Here is a 26,790-nt window from a genome sequence, read left to right as displayed (position 1 = left end):
ACACACATATACACACACATTGCGCTATGTAAATTGTCTTCACTGTGTGTGTATATGTCAGTCAGTTTGTGTGCATGCCCCAGTGTGCGTCCCTCTTCCACTCAGTATGCCAGAGGAGGAAAACATAATTTACAAAATATCAGAGATAATCGTGTCGAGATTAACGATCTCATTTTGATTAATGCCTAATGTTTAATTAACTCAACTTTAGGTCTACGGCTTGTCGGAGGTCCCCCTGCATAGCAAATAGGCTCCTTGCTCAGTGTCAGGTACAGCATGGGCGCGAGTGAGCATGCTGGGGAGGAAGTGGGACAGATACATTTTATATTAATCTCCTGGGATGAAACTTGTGGGCAAACAAGTTTGCATAATTAATATTACCCACAGATGAAAAATAACAAAATAATAAATAGCAGGAAGTGTCAGTGCAGGTTTGTGTGTGTGTGCTACTTCCTCTTTAAAAACATAGTCCCTGCTTCCCCTGCATGTGAGCACTAAAATGCTGTGTCTAATATGATGCATATACAATAAAAGTGTGAGCGCTTCAGAGTGTGAATCCTAATGCCAGGCAGGGGAGATTATGCCAACACTGTGTATAGTATGCGTGAGCATGTGTGAGCGCATATTATGTCGGCGATTATACGCTCCTCTTTCTATCGAAGACATTTCTTTGAAGCTTACGTTGGTGTACAAGACAAAGTAACCATGAAATTGACACCCAATCCTGTTGGCCGGTCCACATTCACATCCAAAATGAACCACTTAAAAACAGTCCTTGGAACGTGAGCCTCTCTTGTAATAATTCATCAATATAAATTCTCTGCTTCTCAATATGTGTTATAGTTCGGAGCCAGCAAATGAAAGCCCACAGTGTCTAGAATATTTCCTTTTCCCCTGCTGTCTCTCAGCCCCTCCTCCCCCTGCTTCCTTCTCCCCGGCTGGCATACCCTGTGCCGGTCTGATAACGTGATTTCACGCAAAAATGAAATCCTCCTCGTGTCTGATGTGTGCATCTCTAACTCAATCCCCAACAACCCCCCAACAAACCTCCTTCTGCTTCCTTCACCCCCTTCATACCCCGTCTGACATTTGTAGGGCGGCTGCTCAAAGGGAAAAAGGTGCTTTGTGGCAATGGCAGGTTGGTGTGTGTGTGTGGAAAAAGATGGAGAACAAATCAATGTCTCCCGCAGGTGTGTCCCCGTATTTAAGAAAGACTGAGAGAGGGGGGTGTCATTGGCAGGTGTACATGTGTCTCACGGGTAAAAGGGATCTTTGAAGGGTAGTGTAGCATTTGGGAGCATGTTTAATATCAGATTAGGCATCAGACAGACGAGGGAGGGAGGGAGAGTAAAAGGAAATGTGTGCGGGGAAAACTACACCCTTAAGAGAGATACCAAGTGAATGATTTCCTGAAAGATAGCCAAAAGATAAAATGACATTTACGGATCAGAACATCACACGTCTTCCATTTTTTGAGCATCAGCCAGCCAGCCTGTCCTTTCCTTGGGACCGATCTGTCACCTGAGCTGGGCCCCTGAGCTGGGCAAAAAAAAAAAGAGAAACATGCAGATGGAAAAAGTGTGCTCTGAAGCAGTACCTGCTTTTTCTGACTGCTAGAAAAGTATTTTTGTCCCCGGAAAGAGCCATTTCAGAAAAGTTTATTTTTTTGAAACTACATTTCTTCCAGTGAATATCAGCCAACCATGCACACGCTTTGTCATATTCACCATACTTTTCATGAGGAAACTTCACACCCTCCATCCTCCATCACTTTCCTAAAAGGCATCTCATACTGTACTTTTCCCAGCAGGAACCATGACATCACCCCCTGCTTGTGCAACCTTTAGGCTACTACACCCCCACTTTCTTATAGAGGCATGAGCAAATTGATCCACTCTGAAGTTTTATGGGACTTATATGAGGATCCTTTCAGAGAGTGTGAAATGTTCTGAATGAAATACGAGAAACCTGGCACCACTGGTTCATCTTCTGTTTGGGGAAGTAACAAAACATGGAGTCAAGGGAGAGTTAAAGGGACAATAGTTTAACATTTTCTACAAACTGTGTGCATGAAGCCACAGATGAGGATAAAATATCAGAGGAACGGAAGCATAAAAGACAAATGGCCTTTGGCTGCACCCACTAGCCGTGCTACTGGCTTATCTGCAGCCATTTTAGGCACATATTTTAAAACGGATAGAAACTGCGGCGTGTCAACAGTGTCCTCCTTTTAATCTTTCAGTTAACTCTGGGAGTAAGATACAATCAGGTGCTTTGTTTGCTGGTTGGAGGCACTGTATAACAACAGACCACAGACACAGATCTCAAGCAAATAATTTGGATGGATTTGAAAAATATATAAATGTTAGGAATGCACAAATAATCTAAATAGAATTAGAATCGGAGGAGGAAACCCTCTTTATTTTGTCCCACATGCACACAGTGAAATTTTGCCTCTGCATTTCACCCATCGGATACTAGGAGCAGTGGGCAGCTATTGTACAGGGTTCGGGAGCAATAGGGGGTGGGGAAGTGTCCGGTGACTTGCTCAAGGGCACCACAGCATGGCCAAGGAGGTAAACTGGGACCTCTCCAAGTAGCACTCCATATTTTAAGTCTGTTCGGGGACTTGAACCGGCGACCCTACAATTCCCAGTCTAAGCCCCTACTGACTGAGTCACTGTATCAAAATTGCATTTTGGACTAGTGAAATATTCAAATCACAGGAAGCAAAGTGTTTGTTAAAATTAAATAACAATAATGTGTCAAAACAAAGTATCATGGAGCTGCAGATATATATATATCCTCCACGATTAACAAAACACAAGTGTTTGGTTCAGTTCTCTTGGAAAAAATATTAAAATGTAATATATTTATTAAGTATAAAGTATTTAAAATGATCAATCCTCCCATTATTATGAATCATAAATTGAAAAAAAAAATCACAATTTGTTCTTTTTTACAAATTGTGCAGTCCTCATTAAATTGACTTTTAAAATGTTTCTGTTTGGTAAGTATCTCCAACTGTTCGCACCAAATTTTATGGCAAACCATCCGATAGCAGCACGGGTATTAACAATGTCATTAGTATTCCTGTGGGTAATGTGCATCAGTAAAGAATTTCAAGGCAATCTGTCCAATATTTGTTAGGATATTTGAGCCTATGCCAAAGTAGTTCTGTACAGACTTGATCATATAGAGGCAAGCTGCAACCCGGGCTGAAACACATAAATAAGGAGTCAACATGCATGTGAGCGGACGACCCAGAATATCGATCATGAACAATTCATCATCAGCCTACAGCTGGCTGGAGGTCTGCTCAGATTTACTGAAGTTTTGAACCGTTCATCAAAGTAGTGAGAAAATATTACAGAGCATTCATGTAGGACAGAGAGAGACAGAGAGAGACAGAAAGAGACAGACACTGAAAACCGGGGGAAGGTGTTGTTTTAGTCATGCCAAGCAGAACTGTAGATAATATCATTCATCAATCCTGCAATCATGATGGAGAATTTCTGCCTAAGTGAACGTCTGGCGGCTGGGTTTCACAAGCCACTGAGAAGGTGACAGGCGACTAAGAATAGCCCTGCAGCAGGGTCTCATAAACGGGAAGGAGAAACAGTAAAGGGGAACGAAAAGAAAAACACGCACACAGCCAAGTGGTGATTTCATTTCCCTACCTGTCATAACGCGGCTAAATAACTCTGGTCAGGGTATTACAAGCGGCGCGCTCGCTGCCTCTGAACAGCAATCCCATGCAGGTGGAAAATGAGTAGGAGGAAAATAGAAGGGAGGAAGCGATAAGGGGGAGAGAAACAAAAATGGAGAGAATGGGAGATCGATAGACCAAGGAGCAGAGAGGGGGGAAGAAGGGGAAAAAGAGGCAGAAAAAGGAATGAGGAAATGGACAGGAACAGGAGAGAAATGGAAAAACAAAGACGGGAGAAGACAAGTGTTAATGAGAAAAAGAAAAATGGAAATGGGACACGATATGAAATGGGAACAGGAGGCAGTCCTGCACTGGGCATTGTCTGACACACACATACATACAGAGTGCATCCCAGTGAGTTGGACTGGCAGATTGAATTACACACTCCATAACTGTCCTGGAACAAACACAAAGGCGACTGCTGACTTTCTGAAGCCAGAGATCTCTGGGCAAGGTTACATCCATAGCGTGCGTGCGTGCGTGTACACACACACACACACACACACACACACACACACACACACACACACACACACACACACACACACACACACACACACACACACACACACACACACACACACACACACACACACACACACACACACACACACACACACACACACACACACACACACACACACACACACACACACACACACAGATGTAAACATAGATAAACAGAAATACTCTGTCAGTGATTCCAATCTGCACCATATGGCTCAGTGTGTGACAAACTGCTGGTCTCCTGCCAAAGGGAATATTGAGACTGTGTGCGAAGGTGGAAGAAAGAGACAGGTTGAGGTGAAGAATAAAAGGTGTGGGAGGGGACAAAGGAGAGAGGGAGGGAGACTGCACAGCGAGAGACAATGACCGAGGAAATGTTTTTGTATTTGTGCCAAGGCAGAGCCGGGACAGGACACTGTTTGCTAATAAATGACAGCATTAGAGTGGCAGTCATTAAAATGTGTGCACACAGTGGGAAGCGCGGGTATTATACTTTAAGGTATCCCCAGCCTTCCAGCAAGGATAAGAGTGCATGATCTGTGTATATTTAGGTTTCAAGGACACTTGATTGAAGTCGTAAAAATGAAAGATGACTTGTTGGAACGGAGTCACTGCGGAATCTCTCCCTCAACTTCTCCTTCCTGCCTCCATCCTTCTCTTTTCTCCCTCTCTTTCCTCTGCGGACGCTTTATCCTGCCAAAACAGTGCCTTCGTCCCTAACCCACAGAGGTAGAGGCAGGGATAATTGAAAAAGTTCTCAAGCTGGGAGTTAAGTAAGGCAGATAAGGAGGGAAGTTGGATGTTAGCTGCACAACAAATAAACAGGAAGAGTGTTTGCAGGGAGACGGAGGAGGAGGAGGAGACTCAGGAAGAGAGACTGTGTCTGTCCCGAGCGAAAAAAAGAGAGTAAGCAGTAAATGAAGAGGTTGTGTGTGGTAACAGGGTGGGGGGGATAATGAAAGCTTTATCTTATCTACGTTAGCCATCGCTACTGTCCACTGGCTCAGAGTATAATACCCACTTATGCAAATACATCGACATCTCTACTCCCATGACACAGTGGAAGCTCCAAAAACATTTTAACCAAGTGTGTTTTGGTGTGTAAATGTTTGTTTGTCTATGTGCGCTCGGCTCAGGGCTCCTCCGGGGTGTGTAGCTGTGTGTGCAGGAAAGTACCAGCATCCCCACCCCTCCCTCCGCCCTCCCCTCCAGCCATTCATCCACGCCTTGCTTCCCTTCATCCCTCATTCCCTCTCCCCGACTTCACGCTTCCCTCCCTGCAGCTCTCCGTCCCCTTCTCTTTCTTTCCATCTCTTTTCCCTCCATCCCTCCCGCTTCTACCAACCTCCCTGCCCACTTCCCCCCCCCCCCCCCTTCTGTCACTGCCTTTGTCTTTTCACGGCCACCTCAAATGGCTTCAGATCAATCAAAGGCACTCAACAGAGTTTGTTAGCGAGCCACTGTTGTGGGAGAATGAAAACGTGCACCCAGGGGTCTGCTGCCCCCATAATTAAATAGCTGGAGGACTGAATGCTTTCTTCCCGAGGACCTTCTGCACTACTTGCTGACAATCTACCTCCAAGCGATGTGTGTCACTGCAAAACTAATCACTTAGGCTCAGGCAATCTCAGGCCTGCTATAGAAAGACAACCGGCGATATTATTAGGCTTTGGAAAATATCCACTGTTAATAAATGCTCTCAGAGAAGCAGCTGATGCTGATTTGAAAGCAGGTTTAACCCACTGGTTGCCTGAATGGAGGAAGGTATGCTGATGAAATCAACAGTCAATGGGATGGACAGCTCCAGGTCCGGGACCTGTCAATCACAAAGTGATTTACGAAGAGCAGGAGAATAAGTTGTGTGTGTTGAGATCAATATCTCATCCTTTAAGTGCCAGCACGAGATTACAACCGACCAGCGCTCCTTATGGTGAACGCTTTGACCGGTGTTTAGTTCACTCACAAGGAAAAGCACAATGTTTTTTTCATGCACAACCGGACAAGGAAAGGTTTGGGAATCGTGTACTGGATTTCAAGGCCACAGTTTATGTAGTCGATAGCTCTTAAAAAAGAAATGTCTGGTAAACCAACTCAGCCCTACTACGAACCAAACAGAGGACAGACAACTCAGTAAATATCTTGTCAACATGATGAGTGAAAAACATATTTGTCTCAGAAGATGGAGGAGACCAAAATAGATCAAAAAATGAATGAGTATTTGACCTCCTGTCATCAGGTGACCAATAAGAGACCTGAATGCTAATGTTGCTGCATGTGTAAATATGTAGCAGCTGGCAAACAACATATACTAAAACACTTTTTAACATAAGAACATATGATTTGGGTTTTCGTAATGCGCAGGTGGTCCAATATAAATGAATACAGCTGGAACTAAATAGAACTTAAGTCCTTCCAGATGTGATACCCAATTTGTGACACCCTTTGCTCGAAAACTCAAAGTGCTTCAGTACTAGAAATCAGATCTAACCCATGGAAGAGAGGACTGGAACACTTTTAAAAACACACACAAAGCATGCTTTCACATCCAACATGAGAAACAAAAGACACACATGCCCACTAACAGTAACATTGGCAGAGCCGCATTGCTGCTGGGAAAGCCTTGGCATTGGACGTGTAGCCCAGCACCGCTCCAGTCATGATCGTCTGATTGAAACTGACAAAGAATTGACAGAGAACTGGAAAGGAGCTTCTGGGCACGTCCTAGTCTATCAGGCATCCTTTAATAACTGGAGCTGACAGGGCTGCCAATGAATCCTGCAACTGTAATAAGCTGCCATTTTGAAAATTAGCACTGTTAAACAAAGTCTGGGAGTGATTGACCGCCGTAGGAATGTCCAAAACAATGATTGCTTTGCTGAGTCATAAGCTCAGCTTTGTTTATGCCAAAAAACAAACCAACTAAAAAAAATGAATGGTACCATTACTGGATGACTGTGTACACCAGTGGAGGGATAAGAGGCGCTCCATAGGCTCCCAGTTTACTTGCATGTCCAGTGTATTTATTCAGTTGGAGCGGAACATTTAACAGAAATAATCAGAATCAGAATTCATTTATTCGTCCCACAGAGGGGACATTTACACAGTTTTACTACCCTAACCCTAAAAGCACAAATGAATGGTAAACAAGTAATCCATTACAGAATATCCTATTTTCTTTTGACAGCTAAACAAATCGGGGATTGTTTTCCAACACTTAATCAACGTTGTCCCTGTGTAATTCATTTCAAATATGTTATATAACACTTCCTTTAGAGCTTGTATTTTTTTCTACTCCAAGCATGCAAGCCATTTGTATTTACTGATAGATAACGGTATTCTAGCATGAGTTGCTAGTGGCCTTTTTGGTCCGAAACCAAAAGTCTAAATTCTATTCCCTTCCACATGACATTTATCAACATCAAACAAGTGCAAAGTGCAGTTTTTAACAGCTGAATAACTTTAGTTTTATACAAAAAATATCACACAGCCTTGCATCGAAAAGGACGGCAAAAAAGGTTTAAAGAGTCTGTGCTGAATACATTTTAATGCTTTAGACAGCAGGGGGGGAAGAAAGCCACCTGGGTGAGGCTAACAGTGCAGCTGTTTCTAACGTTTCTAATGCTGTTACATTATCAAATGATGTATGGAAACCATGTTACATAAGGAATTCAATTAAGGACATTCTTCTGCGGCATCTTGACCGAAATTGAGTGATCTCTTCTTTAGTTCAATTTTATACCTGACATCTCCCTCTTTGTCGGCAGTCCTCAGCATGAAAAATATATCTGCTGCTGGAAGGGACTTTTCAACCAAACCATTCCACCTCAATGCTTCAAAGCCTGTCCACTCTGCCGGTGTGTCATGACTGGAAAAATAAACAGAAAGAACTCACCCTGACATCAACCTGACAAATGTTAGTGCACTCAACTGCTCGCACACAGCAAAATAAACATTGCAACCAAGTCATTTTAACTTTAAAAAAAATGATACGCTTGTACCTTTCTTTAATTAAAAAAATCTGTTTTCTCGCTCGAGGTAGTTAGGAACTTATTGATTCTGCTTTATTGAGTCCTGCTGCAACACAACATGTTTTCCTCCATTATTGCGTCAATAACCCAAGAGCCCAACTTAAAAAGTTAGGTAGCTCTATACAGCACCGACTGGTTTTCTATCAGCCGTAAATACATTATACTCTCCTGAGACCAAAGTCATTTGTTTTCTGTTTCACGCCATTAGTCACAGATGTCATCTACTTTCCAAATGGTCCAGATCTTTGTCGCAGAATACATCTCCAAAAGTCTTATAAATAATCGTAATTTTGCGGCGTTCTTTGGTTCTCCTTATAATGAAGCAGACTAAATGGGGGATAGATGCAAGATATATGCATGCTACTGACCTGAATTATAGTGAAATATTGCTCCGCTCTCTTGCGTGACTTGGCACCAGATAAGTGCGTCGGGGAAGCTACTTTGGCGCTATCTGCAGGACAGTCTGTCCTTTGTATGAAGGGGAATGAGAAGGGGAAATTGATCACATCCTGTTTCTCTCCGCTCTATCACACTTCTTTACCCTTTAATTGTTTGTCTCTTCTTTTTTGTTTGTGTCACCATACCCGTAAGCTTTCATTTATTGTCGCCTTGCCTGATTCACCCATCCATTGCCTTCAATCCTCTCCCCTTCTTTAAATCTTTCTCCCCGTGTCTCGTCGTGACTCTCCATCAGTGGAACCATGTCCCCAATTCTCCTTCCAGCCCATAAATAGTGTTTGTGCGTTAGATGTTATGCATATGAATATCGCATCGTCTTGTTTCCCCCTGCACTCAGCCTGGGATATCACTCAGGATTTATCCGTTGTTCCGCTCTGCTCTGCTTTATGGAGGCAGCTCGAACACAGAGGTCAATTCAGCAAGAGAGATAGAGTGGGAGAAAGAGAGAGAGAGAAATATGGAACGGAAACAAGACTTCCCAACAAATGACAACTGCTTGTGTTTATGATCGATGCTCCAGGATACAATCTGTCTGTGTACGGTGTCGCACATGCTATGTGTGAGCTAGAGGATACAGAGCTGTGAGTGTCATATCTGTGTGTGTTAGTGTGTTTTGGTCCATGTGTTTGTTTGTGTATGATTGTGTTTACAGCGATATATCCATGTAGTTTATGGCAGATACAGGAGGAGTTTGTGTTCCTGCATTGTGCCTTGTGAATTTATATTTGTAGGAAAGTGTTTCAGTCAGAAAGCAGGTAGCGAAGATTATTGGTGGTGTTAGTCATCACAAATAAACATCCTTGATTCTAGAAATCATAACAAAAAGAGGCTTTGTATAATCTCAGACATTGTTAGGCTTTCTTATTTGTCAAAGTAATCCAGTAAAATGTGTTCAGTGTCTCTAGGTATATCGTGAACAGGAACTACAAAGAGCAAATTCAGCACACTTAAATGTGTCTTGTTTGCCAAAATGTAAAGATGTGTGACTTATATGTAGATCAGAGCTAACTAACTGACCCCATGTCATCGTTATACTCCATGTTTGCATCTACTAATGGAACTGCCGTCTAAAATATCTCCCAATTCAAAGTAAGGCAAAGCATATTGACTTAGAGTGAGGAACCATTAGCACAACTTTTCTCCATTACTTTACTTTCTTACATTTCAGTAGACAGAGGATGTTTGTCTGCAGGGGGTCTACAGTGTCAGACTCTGAAACCCCCCCACCCCCACTGTTTAAGTGATCTGTGGACGGCCATCAATCAGCAGCTCACTGCAGAAGGTGGCAGCGTGTCTCCTAGCAAAACCAGCCCTTTTTCTTTTAAATGGAGTACTGTAATAGCTATCATAACATTTTATGCTTCCACGAAAGGTTTGACTTTGAGCGAAGCGACCATATATTTGAAACCTGTGACCCACGGACGAAGGCGAACACTTTGGTTCTCGCTGGAGCCTTTTTTACTTCCATTCTCTGCTTTCTTGGTTTGGGTAAAGAAACTCCCTGGTGGGCTGCTCTGTGAGTTTGGATCATTACATTGTCGTAAAACCCAGAACCAACAGCATGGTGATTATTTAATTTCACATCCATTGAGCTGGCGTAGAGCCAAATGGGCAAAAATGGCTGCATTTCTACACATGTAACTCATGTAAACGATGTATCGGTGTGCGTTGGTGTGTGTGAGTGCCACCGGTGCACTGGTGTCTGTCTCTTTACAGCCTTTTCTCTGTGGGCAGGTGGTGTTGAAGCCCATCCAGATGGGCTCTAAATCATCCCTGTTTTCTTGCCAACTCCCTACATAAATATCCCAGAAGTAACACAGAAGTTACCTTGGGGTTTACCATCTTTCAATCCTCCAGTCTGCGCATCGCTCGCCTCTCAAATGGCTTCATCTCTGACAGCTTCTCGCTCCGTCAGATTTTTCTTTGTCACTTCTTGGTCCAATTTCACTTCCTTTATCTCTGACGTGCACACTTTCCTATGCCGTCTCTCTCAGTTTTTAATCTTTAAACTTTTCTGACTGTATTTCTGTTTCCCTCCGAGTTGTTTCTCTTGCTTACTCTTTATCCTTTGCTACTTTTTATTTTGCCTTGCCCCCTTTCTTGTTGTTTTCCCCACTTTCTTGACGTCACCTGCGGGTGTTTGGCAAACCTGTCGCCTTGGCACTCATTCAACCGTGTCCCTTAGCCATCTGTCAGCATCTGTTTAATCTCACATCAGCACATGTCTCTCTCACCTCCTCTCACCTGTCTCGCCTCCTGTCTCCCTCTCCCGTCTGCCCGTCTTTCACCTGTGACCTATGGGAGCTTCTATAGGGCCCTATATGTGTGTTGTCTCCAAGCCTGCTCTTATCACTGACGCCCACCTGGCCTAGATTTCTGGTGTTATGCCTCAGTTCCTACCTAAAGAACCACAATTACACACATTTCCACGGGAGTACACACACAACAACTGCTGCCCAGTCACTTGCAGTAGTTTCTGAAAAAGTACAGTCTATTTAAAAGGATTCCAACGTATGTCAACATGTGTCTTTCCATCAGTGATTTAGCTAAGTTTGCTTATAGTATTATCTTAGGTGCTGTCACAAAGAATGTATATACAGTATATAGTGTGTGCATTCACTTATCAGTATGGCTGTGTGTAGAGGTGTTTTTCCAATCACAGATAGCTGGAAGTTATCACCCGCTAATCCTCTAATGAACTGGCAAAGTTTAGATAAAACTGCCTCCATCAGACTCCCCAGTGAGGGACGAAGCACGAGGCCCAGGCTACCCATCATCCGTCTATATTTCCACAGCCATCACTTCCTACCATCTTCCGTCATCCCTTCTCCCATTCCCACAGCCTTCGATCTATCCCATCTTTACTTATTCCACTCCGGATACACAACTCCAGATCTTCTCCCATTCGACCCTATACAATTCCTCCTTTTTTCCCATCAGATATCTTCCTGTCCTTTCTCGAATCCTCCTATTTAATCTCTTCTTCCCTCGTCCTACCCCCTATTCCCCCTTTCCTTCCTGATCCCTCCTTTTAACATTCCCTACGAACTGATTCCTTCTTTGTCCCCTGATCCCTCATTCCCCGATCTCTACATACCTCCCTCAATCCCTCCATTAACTCTCTATAATGACAGCCACGTCTCCCTCTCTCCCCTATACAGTACGTGCACTTTAGATGCTGCCTCGAGCCGCCGCTGGGATACCTTATTTTCTTAAGTATAGAGAAATATTATACTGGTGTTGAGTTAATGGTAACATCTGCTACACCAGAGGCCAAAACACAAGGCAAACATTGGAACAGAAACCCGAATACCATACTGAGCAGCTCAAAGAAGCCCACAGTCCTTTTGGTAATACACACTACGCTGATTCTGCGCTGCTCAATTAATCTGGCTCAGTCAAGAAGACAGTGCTGAACTGTCATCATAACACTAATAAAGAAAACCCTCTGAGCTGTTTGCATTAAGTGGCCGGCTTCTCTCAAACTGTCAGTTTGCCCAAGGCTCCGGCTTGGCAGAAAGTTTTGTCCCTCTTTTTTCACTCGTTTATTCCACTGTGGTCGGGGCACAAATCCCCTCATCATCTCAAAGAAAACACTAAAGGCAGCATGGCCTTGTAAAGCCTCATTAGGCTTAATAACCTTTAGTGAGCACAGATTCGACACTGTACTGTGTGTGTGTGTGTGTGTGTGTGTGTGTGTGTGTGTGTGTGTGTGTGTGTGTGTGTGTGTGTGTGTGTGTGTGTGTGTAATACATGCAGGTATAGATTTGTGTGTGGCTTGTGCATGTGCTTCTCTGCATACGTTCGTAGATGGATGTGTGTGTTAGAATCTGTGCAGTGTATGTGAATGTGTGCGTTGTATGTGCATGTGTGTGTGTGTGCGTGTGTGTGCGCGTGTGTGTGTGCGCGCGTGCAGTGTGCGTGTCTTCGGAGAGCAGGGGCTAGCTCGGAGCCACAATGCGTCTTATTCAGCAGGGTCCCTGGATTAAAATGTAATTTCATTCAAAGTCGCAAATTGGGTTTTTTACTGTAGTAATCTTCATTTTACTAAGCAGAATGAGGTATGTCATTAAAAATAAAAAGAAGTGACTTAATAAAAGAACGCAGGGTGGATAGATTGCAGAGGGGAAAGTAGTTCCCCACCAGAACCATAAAGGTTACTCCGCATCATCAACAGTGAAGGAATCGCATGACCGTATTTAAGTGCGGTGATTATTTTTTTAGGGAAAAGGTTAATGACAATGACATCTGTAGATTAGTCATTCAACTAATGCCTTGATTCAGAGGGACTTGAGTATTAAACTAAATAGTTTCACATCAAATAGAGACTGATATCCGAGCAGCAGCATATAAACAAATATGCCTTTGTATTTATAATGTGTGATCAAGGTCTGGGGAAAAGAGAAAGCAGGTAAGAAGCACACTCTGAAAAATATGAATGGAATTTCCTCTGTTTTGTAAATGAACTACAGAGAGAAAATATGTATATTCAAGGTATTTAGAATCAGTGAAATACAGTCCTGTGCATTAGCTTTGTGGATGCTTTTGCAGAGAAAATGAGGAGTAAAATGTCAGTAATGGAGCGGCAGGAACAAAGCTTCCACTGTGAAGAAATGACAAATAATGAATTCACACCATACCACCCCTCTCACCTAATCGCATTCAGGAATCAGCAAAAACCACTTTCTTCAGCCTTCCCTGCTAATACATTTCTGAAATAGAAATCATGATCCACAATATAATTTTCTGTGATACTATCAGCGAATCGAAAATTGTTTGGTTAGACCCGATTGAAACAGGCATCGGAAAGGCGCTGAGATTTCATACACGTCTTTTTCAATTAAGTCGGCAGGCAAACAATTTATTTTATTCCATAATGACTCCGCCACATCCACAAACACCTCCTAACATACGAGCAGAATACAAATATTTGAACCCATATCATTCCTTTTTTGGGGGTGACTAAAGGTTATTTGTGATTATTCTAAATTAAACATCAAATACATCCTAATCCTTGTTCCATGAGAAGGCACTGATGAACTAATCACATGCCTAAATGTCCACAATGGCCCTGATGGGAATTAGAAAGCCATTTACTTTTTCCTTCCCCCTGCTTCCGTCTGTCCCCCTTTCCCTTGTCCCCTTCCCCATCCTCCCTGCTATAGATGAACAGGAGAGATTTACAGTTAGGGGTCACACACTGGTTCTAATTAGCTTAAGTAGGTTGGGAGGAATAAGCACTTCCTTGCAGAGACGCATCACCAAGTCCCACAGCTCCTTCTGACTAAGCAGAGGGGGGAGCTCTGTCTCCGTCCGCCTTCCTGTCTCTCCATCCGTCTGCGTCCTTTAGTGTCCCAACATCTCCCCAGTATTTCAACGCAGAGACAATATGTGCTAATTAAAATAAATTCACTCGTCATAATGGCATCAATGGCTTTAGGGGAACTGAAAGGCAGTCTGGGACACATCTCTCATCACAACCTCCAGGATGTCTCACACCCGACACCCCCGCTGACTGAGGCTGCTCCAAGCTCATTTCTTTGTTTTTTTCTTCTGATGAATCGTGAAATAAGGGAAGAAATTAGCTGTCAGTAAAGACTCATCGGCATGTTCTTTGACCTTGAAGAACCTGCAATATAAAACACACTCAACAAGTCTCCCTTTTTGTGGTATCTGTCTACGATTTATTATAAAGTTAGGAGGAAGCTTAGCCTCCTGCCTCAGGTGTCTCTCTTATTCTCTGTGTGTCTACCTCTCTCTGATGTCTAGAGGGGGGAAACATTTACCTGAAAAAACATGGGCTCAATTCCCAACACCCTGCAGAAAAATCTCCACAATTTCAGACTCTCCAGAGACAGACAAAAGGACCTCCTTTATTTGGATCAATCTGTGCTGGATCCAGCAAATTGTTGGCAGCAGCGTTTGTTTTGTTTCTGCATTTCTCCATCCCTGCTTCCCTCTCTGAGGAGTGCTCCTCCCTGACTGATGCTAAAATGTAAATAGCATTTTTAATTAGAATGATATCTTCTGTTTCGCTATCAGCACAGAAACTGTTTCCTGTTTGTATACAGGGTAATAATTTGCTTTCCTGTTGACCCAGCCCATTCGTCTCTGCCCTCTGTTTGTTTAGGAACCTGTCCCACCTCCCACCAGCCTCCTTTAGTGTATTTCTTCCATTGATTTCCGTCTATTGAGATGCACCCTGGAGTGTAAGAAATGGCAAGGCATTATCTTCACCGGCCATTTACTGAAAATCACAAGATTTGAAGCCAGCAGGAATTATTTTTTGTCTTTTTTGACACAGAAATTGTAATAAATTGCTAAACTATTAAATGACTCAAGTGTTAGAAAATGCTGAAAACACTGCCTCATAAGGGGATGTCTTACAATTGGAAATATATAACATTTGCAATGACATTTAACAGGAAAAAGATGCAAAAAATACAAGTTTTTTGCTTAAAATAGGATATAAGCAACAGTTTCAGCACTTTAGTCAAGCAACCACAGACACTATAACAAGAACAGAAAGGAATCCTACTCGAGTTTTATTTCATGAAAGAGTCTAATGAAGTTTCTTTCTCCTTTTATAGTTAAGGTTCTGAATGGCTGACTTTCCTTCTCTTCATTTCACATTATACCGAGTAATGTAAAGTGTTTTAATCCTCGGTTTCCATCCCTAGTATTTTATTCGTCTGCTTCTCCTCATCGCAGCTGCCCTGCTTTTCCTCGACGGCTTACAAACAAACAGATGTTGCTGCTGCCTCACACCTGAACACGTCACCTTCTATGAAGCACGGAGGACTAGCCTGACACAGAAAAAAAAAAAAAAATCATGAATTTAATATTAGGCTGAAGAACATTTCTGTAGCAAAAACCACAAACAGGGCTCCGTTCAAACGCAAAATCTGTTTGAAATGATTGCTGAAATAGAGAGACACAGAGGAAGAGACTGGTGGTTGTGTCTGTTTTGCCCACTGACTGCTTGGCACAGTTTTGAAGAACTGAAAGGCCTCCCACAGTTAGAGAAGAGCAGAAGCCCTCTCTTCCATCCCGGCCCACCCCTTCCTCTCTTTCACCCCTCATCTCCCTTTCCTTCTGCTCTCTGTTGCTTATCTCCTTGCTTTGCCGACACATTCGTCGAGTGATGTGACTTCTCATTCATGCAAGCTTTATTGAAATCGAATAAGCAGTATATTGTTGACAAAGAGACGCGACAGGACAGAGATTTCAGACTTAAACTATGGATCATTCCTCTCTTTCCTCCCTGCCGGTGTGTGTGTGTGTGTGTGTGTGTGTGTGTGTGTGTGTGTGTGTGTGTGTGTGTGTGTGTGTGTGTGTGTGTGTGTGTGTGTGTGTGTGTGTGTGTGTGTGTGTGTGAGAGAGAGAGAAAAAAGGTGGAGAAGAAATCAATGTCCCTGGCAGGTGTGTCCCTGAGTGTGTGTTCAGTCTGAGCTAAACCTGTGTGAAAGTTGAAGTCCTCTTTATTTGTCATTATGTGTGTGTGGTGGTTGGCACTTTGTAAATATTTGTGAGTGTGTGTGTGTGTGTGTCAGGGAGATGCAGTTGGCTGCTCAGTTGGAAAGACACGGATATGACTGGGGTTAGATTGACTGACTGGCAAGCAGCTCGACTGCCGCTGGAAATACTAACATGACATACAATCGCACACACACAACCTTTCTTGCTTACTTACACATTTTCACACACATCGAGCAACAAGCCAAAAAAAACCACATGTGACCATGCACAAATAGCACCAGCAGCAGCAGCAGCAGCAGCATCGGGCCCCACACCTCTCCCCCAGCATCCATCTATCAGTCTCTCAGCTGTTTGAATGATTCACTCTGAGAGGTGGCACAACACAGCCGTCTTCAATCAAACATGCACACACTCCCATGCAGGCACATGCACAAATACACACTCTTGGTCCTATGGAGTCTGTTAACCCACACATATACACAAGATGAGAGCTTAAAGTGAGGGAAAAAATGCATTTCACTTTAAACCTCTGCTGCTGGAGGGCTGGAGGGTTCAGTCCAATACTAAAGCAGAGCTAGCAGATATTAAAGATGCATGTGAAGGGCCTGCAGGTCCACCAGCAGAAAGCTCAGCTGTGATCAATCTGCACATCAGACTTTACTGGGAGAAGACATTTAGTGGCTCCACTTAGTCTGAGACACTAAATGGTCCTTTAATCTCCTATTCCATTTATCCTTATTGTATTTTTACTATTGCTAATTGTATTATTAAAATGAATCTCAAGAATAATGGATGGGATTTTCTCTGTCCCAATTACTTTTCTTTACGCTATTCCTTTGCCTTTAGCCTGACTTAAAATCTAGCTAGTGAGAACAGCTCAGCCACCAAAATCCTAGCCACAAGGCAGTGAGTGAGTCAGGCAAAGGTTCCTCTGATAAAAGTCCAAGTGAAAATATGTTTGGCCAGAGGTTGCTGCTTATTAGAAAGCAGAACGCAAAAATATAATGACATAAACCCAAATAACCTTATACCATTATGTTTTCTGTTCCTTTAAAAATGACTGCTACAGGTGCAGCACAGCCAGCAGAAACACACACCATCCATCCATACCTTAGTCACAAGCGGCTCTGTGTCCTCCAGGATGGATATGAAAGGGATCTCCAGGAAAGAGGAGAGGAACTCCACCTGGATCAGCTCCTCTCTGGAGCGGGGGAAGGCGAGCACCGCGGACACCCCCCTGACCACCAAGTCCTGGCAGGCGCTACGGGACAGCGACTCAGGGTCGCCTCCCGCGGGCGTGCGAGCCACCATCTCCAGGCTCAGGTTGTAGGGCAGCAGAGGGGGTGTTTGGGAGGGTGTCGTGGAGGAGTCTGCCCCTCCACCCTGGTGCCGGAGGCTAGCCAGGGCGCGGTTGAGCGCGTTTTGTATCCGTGCCGGCTGTCGGGTCGGCAAGAGCGCACCGAGGCGCACGGTGTGTCCGATCCGGGCGAGGATGTGACAAGTCTGCGGGTGCGGGAAGCAGGACTCCGGGGAGGAAGAGACCGTGAATAAAAGAAGCAGCAGGAGCGGTCTGGCGGAGAGGAAGAGGAGATGAAGTCTCCCGGGGGCGAGGCAGTAGGTCCAGAGTGCAGAGAGAGACACCATGCTGCAGCTCCGACACACAACACAGGAGGACTGGGCTTTGCTCGGCGGGAGATGGCATAGCTCCCTCTTTCTCCCGGCTCCACCGCTTTCCTCGGACTTGCTGGGTATTTTTCTTTGCCCCCTTTTTTCTTTCTTGATGCGCGCTGTCGACGGTGATTTGTCGGCGTTTTGACGTTTCGGCTCTCACCTCTTCAAAGTTTTTTATGTCAACAGTAAAAGGCGCGCTGGTTGAGAGAGGAGAGATGAGCGCGCACAGCTTAGAGCGGTCGCCCCGCTTCTGTCAGTCTCTGCTGGAGGAAGGCACACCAGCTGTGAGAGAGTGTGTGTGTGTGTGTGTGTGTGTGTGTGTGTGTGTGTGTGTGTGTGTGTGTGTGTGTGTGTGTGTGTGTGTGTGTGTGTGTTCATCCGCCTGCCGGCCAATAATCTAACCTCTCACGGAGCATGCCTCTTGTTGAATTTTAATGAAAATTCGTCGGGTAACATTTCCTGCCGCTTTATTCAGGTCCCAGAGAGAATTTGCCCATAATGTTTTCATTCAGAAATGAAACTACAAGCAGTCAAAGATTCCCTGTAATAATTTTATGAATCATTTTCTGTGAGATAGGCAATCCAATATCGAAATGAGTTTGCTCCTTTTGGTTCAGAGTTTTTCAGTGGAGAGTATCTCTTACACTATACCCAATGACTGGCTTTTTATCACACACACACACACACACACACACACACACACACACACACACACACACACACACACACACACACACACACACACACACACACACACACACACACACACACACACACACACACACACACACACACACACACACACACACACAAAGTTACCTAATCACTTTCAAAAAGATTATTTTCCAGAAAAAGAGGAGATAATTGGAGGGTTTTCAAACTGCTGGTCATTTGTTATGTGAGGTAGTAGGACACTTTAAGCCCCTTTGCAGATCCCAATGTCCCTGCCAGGTTGGCCAACACAAAGCTAATAGCTTGCTGAAATCTAAATTTTCCTCTGAGATTCATCCCCACTTCCTTCCTGCCGTCCAAGTAGAACATTATCCCTTGTGTAACCACATCTTTTCAGCACCACAGACAACGCCAATGCCATAAAAGAGATCTACTGTGCATGCTAATTTGCCTTCATGCACCACTCAGTCATTCATTCTGCACTCAATTCTCTTTCCTCTGATCTAATTTGCCATCGACAGAGCAGAACATTGAGTAAATCTTCATGTCCAGCACAGATCTGGGCAGTGGCGTGTGGCTCCTGGGGGCCCTCGCATTCTCTTTTTCTGATAATTCCTTGTCTTTTCCAGACACCACTGATCCTTGAAAATCGTCTTTCTCTTTATGTTTTTCCTCCCCTGCTGTGCTTTTACTTCATCACTCTCCACGGTGAAGCTGGGGGGGCCATTTCAGTATGGGGTCTGACTTGAAAAGGTTTCCCTGACCTGCAGATAAAAAGGTACCACTGCCCCTATCTGACACACACACACACACACACACACACACACACACACACACACACACACACACACACACACACACACACACACACACACACACACACACACACACACACACACACACACACACACACACACACACACACACACACACACACACACACACACACACACACACACACACACACACACACACACACACACACACACACACACACACACACACACACACACACACACACACACACACACACACACACACACACACACACACACACACACACACACACACACACACACACGATCAACAAGTAATTTCACAGCCTACTGGGTGACCCGGTGTGATGCCGCCACGGTTTCCCAACAAATCTGATCCAGTTGGGCACAAAGTGTTTACCTACCTTCCCTATCACTACCTTCTCCTCATGCTCCACTTGCTCCACATGGAGAAAAGATGAAAACCAACACCGTGGGCTTTGTTCTGCTGCAGGAACCAGCAACATTAAACCTGCATGGCTCCTTACACACTCTCCCTCAGGTACCTGTTGAAGCCGGGCAGGTACATCTAAGTGCTTCCAAATCTCAAATTCCTCTCTGCGTCCATGTTGCAAAATGTGATGATTATTGGGAGTTCATTGCAAGGTGCTTTCCATAAAATGCTAAAGTGTCTGAATAAAACAGGGCACGAAAGGTGGTTTTCAATCATCAACAAGTCAACTTGTATCCACTAAGACCCGTAAATACCCATAATCACATGCAACTGAAACAGTTTTCTCTTCATATGTGGCGTCACTTTACATTATTATATGTGTCTAGCGTGTTATTTGATGTCGCATTCATTTCAAAAAAGAAGGTCAAGAAAACCTGTTTCTATTGAAAAACATCATAAAAGGGATGATTACAGTATTTGTTAAGCTGCATATGGTGTCCCTTTACATTAAACTACAACATAGTGTTTAATAGATCTTTCAAAACATAATAAAGCGCACGGAAAATAAAGATAAAGCCATTATTTGAAAAAGTGAATTATGTGAAAATGCTTCTAGATTATTTTCCTGTTTCTTAAAGGAAAACCAAAGTACCACTCTCAAAATCAAAAAATATATAAAGAATAAACTTAACTTTGGGAATAAACCGCTCTTTAAAATGTGTATTTGGTGACAAAATTCAAAAGATTGGTGTTATTTTGTCAGGTTGTTTGGTGCTTTTTTTACACTAAAGTATCTTAACTTGGCCTCTTTTCAAAACCTGTTTATTTTACTCTGTAAATGAGGAATCGATGAAAGCAATGAGGAGTGTCTTTGTGAATTATAAAATCTATAGGCATCCTTACTCATAATTACTCCCAGAAGCAAGATGCCTCCATTCAGGGGTTTATTTTATTTTAACCCAACTACTGAGTGTACTTAAGGACAATAGCACTGTGAATACAAACACTCATATTTACTTTCAAGAATATAGATAATGGACCTCATTCACAGACACTTCTTAAGAATAAGTGTTTCCGTAAAAGCCACTCATGCTGTTTCACTCAATCCTTCTGACATTTACCAATCTTTTCTTTGTTATTGGAAACGAAACCACACACACACACACACTCAAGAACACACTAATGCATACTTGCTGAAATATTCGAGGCAAATAATGAGTTATTTAATTTCCTTTAATTTTACAGTTGTGTTTTATAGGATGTAAATTGCAAACATATTTTGGGAATCATTGATATTGAGAATATTTTCAGAATAATGTGGATTACTTTACAGAGCATCATAGTCTTATAAACGCCACAATGACACTTCAATATTCATCAATTATGAAAACTGGGAACCATGCCATCCAATAATTAGTAGTTGATGAAGCCTACTGACGCTGCTAAATATGGAGCTTGTTTTAGTGTTTACTTCCTGCCTTCCCGACCTAAACTTCAGATGTATATTTAATAAGAATCGAGTGCTCCTCCCGCTTTAGGCTTTAGTTTGTGCATTTTCTACACAATTTATTTGCAAATAGGATCAACTGGTACGCACTTTTAACAAACGAGGACAACGGGACTCACCCTTATCAAACCACAGGTGAAAAGTGAGTGGTTACGGAACACCTAATGAGCCTGAGCTGCACTTTCTCAAGAAAGTATTTTAAGAAAGATATTGTTAAACGAGGCCCAATTCTTCTTAAGTTGGGCCCCTTCCAGAAATGCAACTCAAATGTACAAACCACTCCATGTACGTTACTAAATGTACCCAGAAACAGACAATGAGTAAAGCTTGCAGCCTACGGAAAATTAAATCCACCAGGAGAGTGAATAAAGTAAACTGTGAAATGAATGATATGCATTGTTAAGTATAGATACTCAAAGCTCTAGAGGCTGTTAAATGGTTGCATGACGAATTGAAGCACTGGGAGCACTGGGAATAGATATTTTTCAGGCAGTAGGCAAAAACAGCACTGAAGAAAAAAAAAAGTAGACCCAGATGTAATTTTATTTTTGTGCAAGGTGACTTGTTTCCACTTGTTGCTTTGTTGCATGTGGAGCCGTGCTCAGGAATAGAATAGTCGCACGATTACATTGCAGCAGCACAATATATTCCGGGAGCAGAATGCTAATTTAGATTCTCAAGTGTGATTGCAAAGTCCCTTTGGTGCCAATCACTGCAGAGGGAGAGGGATGACTGGGATATGTCCTTAGTTTGTCCCCAAAGGTTGTGTACAGGTGTCCCACATGCACACTCTATCTGTATTACTGTATCCTCTTAACAGCTTTGCCCCCATGGGAGTATTTGTTTTGATTATGTACAATGTAAGGGATTAATATGGAGAATGGGATTAAGCCGGCATCAGAAACCCAATTAAAGTAGCCCTTCATCTTTGCTTGCGGGGGCCACGTCTCCGTTTCACAGTGTGAGATCTCTCCTCCTGTTCGCTCAACACCTCCTGCCCTCAGTTTGTTCCACTTCTCTTGATACCTGCCCTCTCTCTTTGCATTTAAATCTGCACACATCCTCTCTGAGTCTGTTTCCGTTTATCCCCCTTAGCTCCACCCATTTGGTCCTGCTTTCACCTTTATCCCTTCTTCCTTTGATCTTTTTTCACCCAACGTATTGTGTGGCTCTTGGAGGAAGACAGCAAATTTGCTTTTCGCCCCAAAACATACAGCCTACACCATTAAACCACATCAGTGATTAATTCCTGAGCCGAAACTGCAATTACACTCGCAGAAGACTGCTGGAGAAAATAGTGGTTCAGCTGAGGGGTGAGCCAACAACAACTGCCAATTCAAGTAAGGTTGAGCGCTCCTCTGTAAGGGGGAATAGTCTGTGTCTGTGTGCTGGTGTGTCTGTGTCTGTGTGTGTGTGTGTGTGTGTGTGTGTGTGTGTGTGTGTGTGTGTGTGTGTGTGTGTGTGTGTAAATGTAATCCTAAATAATCTGGCAGTACAAATCCAGGTAACGCAGAGGCTGTTGAAATGCCAGGGAGCTGTGCGTTAGTATTCCTGGCACAGCACTGAAGGCACTTATATCACCTTTTAGCACAATGGTCACTAACAAGAGTCAAGACGGAGAGATGGGAAGGGGAGAAGATAAAAGAGCAAAGATGGGAGAGTTCTTAAGCAGCAGGAGAGGTACACGAGTGTGGAGAAGTGGGAATGTTAAGGGAAGATATGGTGTTGGCGTGTGTCTTTGGAGTTGAAACAAATTAACGACACGAGTTCATTCCCAGCCATTCCTTTCACCCTCTGCTCCCCCTGATGTACAAAGACACTGGTCTTTGGAGAGAGACTTATCTGGGAGCAACAGCAGCCCCCTGTGTGTGTGTGTGTGTGTGTGTGTGTGTGTGTGTGTGTGTGTGTGTGTGTGTGTGTGTGTGTGTGTGTGTGTGTGTGTGTGTGTGTGTGTGTGTGGCAAAGTGCAGGCATTGTGAGGGCTTTTGTCTGTATGTTTGTTCCATTTTCTGCCAAGATTTTTCTTTTGTTTTCCAGCCATTGCTCATGTAGCACTCAGGTGTTACCATCTCTCATTATTGTGGATTTGTGTAGGCTGTTTAAAGACACTCATGTTGTAGTGATACAGAATACTTATATATTCAGCTGTTTATTCAATTCTTTATTGTGGAGTCAGTTGCAAAAAAACATGTATTTATGGAAGTCATTTTAACATCTATCGGTCGCTTGGTTTCGTCCAAAATATCCCAACTATTCAAATTTTAAATGGATATAATTGTTGCTTTTAAGTATTTTGAACCCTTTATGTTTTTATCTAGTAACAACATAATGTAAAATTCCATTTAACCAACTCTTAATGACCAAATATTGGCAAAATAAATTACATTTCTTTTAACATCAGCTGTATGTTTCGTTAAGTGCTAATTAGCATATTTTAGCCAGGTAACACTAAAATGGTAATCATCTGCCTCTTAGGGTTGTCATTTTTAGCTTGTTAGCGTGCTGACGTTGAATTGTAGCTCATGCAGCAGCTTCAATGAGAGCTTGGGATGTATACTGTAGAGGAAAAGCAACACCGGTTTAAATGAATGAACTTTATGTTCTCATTCCACCGACAGGATGGAAAAGCTTTTGAAGCACAGCAAGAGTCACACTAAACCTCTCTTCTTACAATCATAACAACGCAATGCTCTTTAGTAATGAATTATTTCACACAAAAAGCTGTAAACTACTGAATAGGAGAATGAAATATTTAGAAGATGTTGCCTTTTAGTCTTTATATTTATGTAATTATGTATTTTTGAAATTGAGTGTGAATATTTGATGTCAGCTGAGAATTTTACAACTCGTAGTTATATGTATGTTTGCTCTCTGATCAGTACTCAGTGCTTGTTTTGCAGGGGAGAAGTGTGGCTGCTCGGCAAATTGAGTTAAGTTGGTGTCCTTAAAAAGCCTTTGGAACCCTTAGACACGAAACAAAACACTAAGTAGCTCAATACAAAGAAGTGCAGCACATAGAAATGCCACTGCGAAACCAAGAACCAGAAACAAACTAAGTTGATATTTCAGTTAAACAGCGGTGTCTCCTCACATTATTCACACCATCCCTAAGCCAGTCTGATAACTGTCTCCTACACGGGCACCTTTTTTCTTTTCTGAACAAAAGCATCATCAACAACATCTCATTAGCATTTCGCCTGGAGTAAAAAAATAATAATGTTGAGTCGTCCTGTGACCACACAAGTTGTTTTCTGATTTCATGATTGAATTCACAAACCCATTAACACCCAAACTGTCAAGGTAAGCTCTGGGAGGAATACATCGTTGTTGTCGCCTGAATGAAGAGAAGAAGGGGGAGATGACTAATGGCGGGACAGTAGTAGATTCAGTCAAGGACCATCTGTGGTGGAGCGCTGCACTGATTAGCCAAAACAGTATCCAAACATGCTGTGGGCAAATCCAGCTCCCAGAAAAACATCCCCACATGTAGCCCTCAGTGAGCCAGTGTGTGTCTCCAAACAGAGTGAAACACACTAACCGAGCGTCTATGTATGCAAGAGATAAAGACGGATAGGACTTTTCTGTCAGCGCATGCATACAAATGTGTGTGTGTACGCTCAATCACCTCCCTAAGAGACATCGTGAGTTTGTGAAGGTGACTGGGGTGAAGCATTAATCAGGACCTCTGGAAATGTTTCAGCGCATATATGTGTATGAAAGACAGAAAATACAGTCAATACCCAGGGGAGTATGTAATTGCGTAGTTGCATGCTTAGACATGACTGATTAATATGTGCATATTATAGTATACTGCACATAACATCTCTGGGACTGTGTCTATAAACACACTTTTGTTTTTTAAGCTCTGCTGTGTGAATTACACTGATCTTGTCGTAAAAAAAACACAATCTCCATCCAGAGGATTAGAAAGGCCTCGTTTGCCTGCAGTTTTGTCTCCTCCGAGGGTCTCAATTGACATTCAGAGAGGAGGGACTCAGCTCTAATTAGATTGGCTCACACATTTCTTGATTTAACCAATCAATGGCCCGCTAATGGGCTGTCAGTCAGACGACAAGGCCTGGGACGGGTCAGGGTCGCTAGAGGAATGCCTTAATCTCTCAACAGAATGGTACGAAATAGGCCAGATAGCAGTCCGGCCAATGGGGGCAATTATAGAAAATTATGAGGTCCAATAGAAGGACACGGCGCATAATGAGCAGCCGGATGGTCAGGGAGTTTTTAATCATTTAAACTTTCCCAAGGTGGAAGATTGGGCTTGCCTGCAGCTCCTTTGCTGCGTTTCTTTCCCTTTATTTGGTCTTTAAGTGTAGCATTGTGTTCAGAATCACGTCTCAGACTCATTACAAGCTCGGGTAATATTGGCAACAATGAAAGCCTGCACGTCACCGGCTGACCTCAGCAGATTTTCTCTGTGGTTTATCTCAGGCTCTAATGTACGTACTGTAACACCTGTCGCTGGTGTTTGAGAAAAGACAGAAAACAGACGGATGCTGTTTGTAGTCGGTCTGTTATTGAGCAGCTTGTTGAGGTTTGTTCTGTAATTTTCACAGAAGAAACACATTATCTGGGTGAGACAAACGGATTGAGATGGAGAACCATGAATCAGAAGGAAAATAGCTGTGTAATCTGCAGAAAAAGCGGCATGTCATTTTGGAATAAATAAACAACTAAGCTTCTTGTCAAAGTTTGAGACACGTTTTGTGTCATCAGTAATATGACACAGTGATTGTTCGCGGCGTAAAACTGACATCAAGGATGTTGACATTTATTGTATTCCTCTGTACTTTGTCAAGAACTTGATTTTCTGCCTACTGAACATTCCCATGGTGACTTCAGTCTTTGACAATGCACACCACTGCATTATGAGAAATCTGGCTCAGAAATAATGTTTTATTTAAGTAAGACATTGCTGCGGGGGATTGAATGAAAACAACTGAATAGTTTACCATCCCACAATGCAACAATCACACGACGGCTGTCACAATAGCAACTTTGCATATAATCAAAGGACATTTCAGATGTGATTTTGAAGCCGCCATTATCATCTTTTTCAAATATTAATGAGAGTAGACAGAAAGTCACCTACAGCGGCAAACCCAACTGTCCCCCAAATCAGCAATTTCCTTAATTCCACATTTCAGCCCGTTTTTGAAAGGTTGTTTCATTTTTTTCTATCGGCTGCAATTCTTCAGGCTTTCAAAATCCTTGTCTCAAGTTGCAGCAGGAAGCTGTTTTCAACCAAACAGGTCTTAGAAATGGACTGTACACTACATGCCCAACACAAAACAACAACACCTAGCTATTGGAGTTGGTTGTTAGTGAGTAAACAGTTAACACAGTGTAGTATTTCAGTTTTTAAAAAAAGCCATTTTGACCCTCATTTTGAGTTGGTTGACACCAAAACAGAGCTGAAAAGGAGAGCAAACATTGGACTTCCATTTATAAAAGGTCACATTCAGGATTCAAAATAAATAACATTGTTGTCCATGTCTGTTTAGGCAGTTTGCTAACGCGTTCGCCACAACAAC

The 26,790-nt window shown here is 43.0% G+C and overlaps 1 protein-coding gene across 1 annotated transcript in view; it reads right to left on the bottom strand.

Annotated features, from left to right (window-relative positions):
* Window positions 1-17,826, bottom strand: part of LOC134881030 (glutamate receptor ionotropic, NMDA 3B-like) — a 70,027-nt gene extending 52,201 nt beyond the window's left edge. Inside the window, 1 exon segment of the mRNA XM_063908134.1 lies at window positions 17,293-17,826. Coding sequence (XP_063764204.1) covers window positions 17,293-17,826 — 534 coding nt within the window.
* Between the last annotated feature and the right edge of the window lie 8,964 nt (window positions 17,827-26,790).

Source organism: Eleginops maclovinus, chromosome 19, assembly GCF_036324505.1.
Source record: "Eleginops maclovinus isolate JMC-PN-2008 ecotype Puerto Natales chromosome 19, JC_Emac_rtc_rv5, whole genome shotgun sequence".
In the NCBI taxonomy this organism is placed as follows: Eukaryota; Metazoa; Chordata; class Actinopteri; order Perciformes; family Eleginopidae; genus Eleginops; species Eleginops maclovinus.
This window is presented reverse-complemented; position numbering and strand designations above follow the sequence as displayed.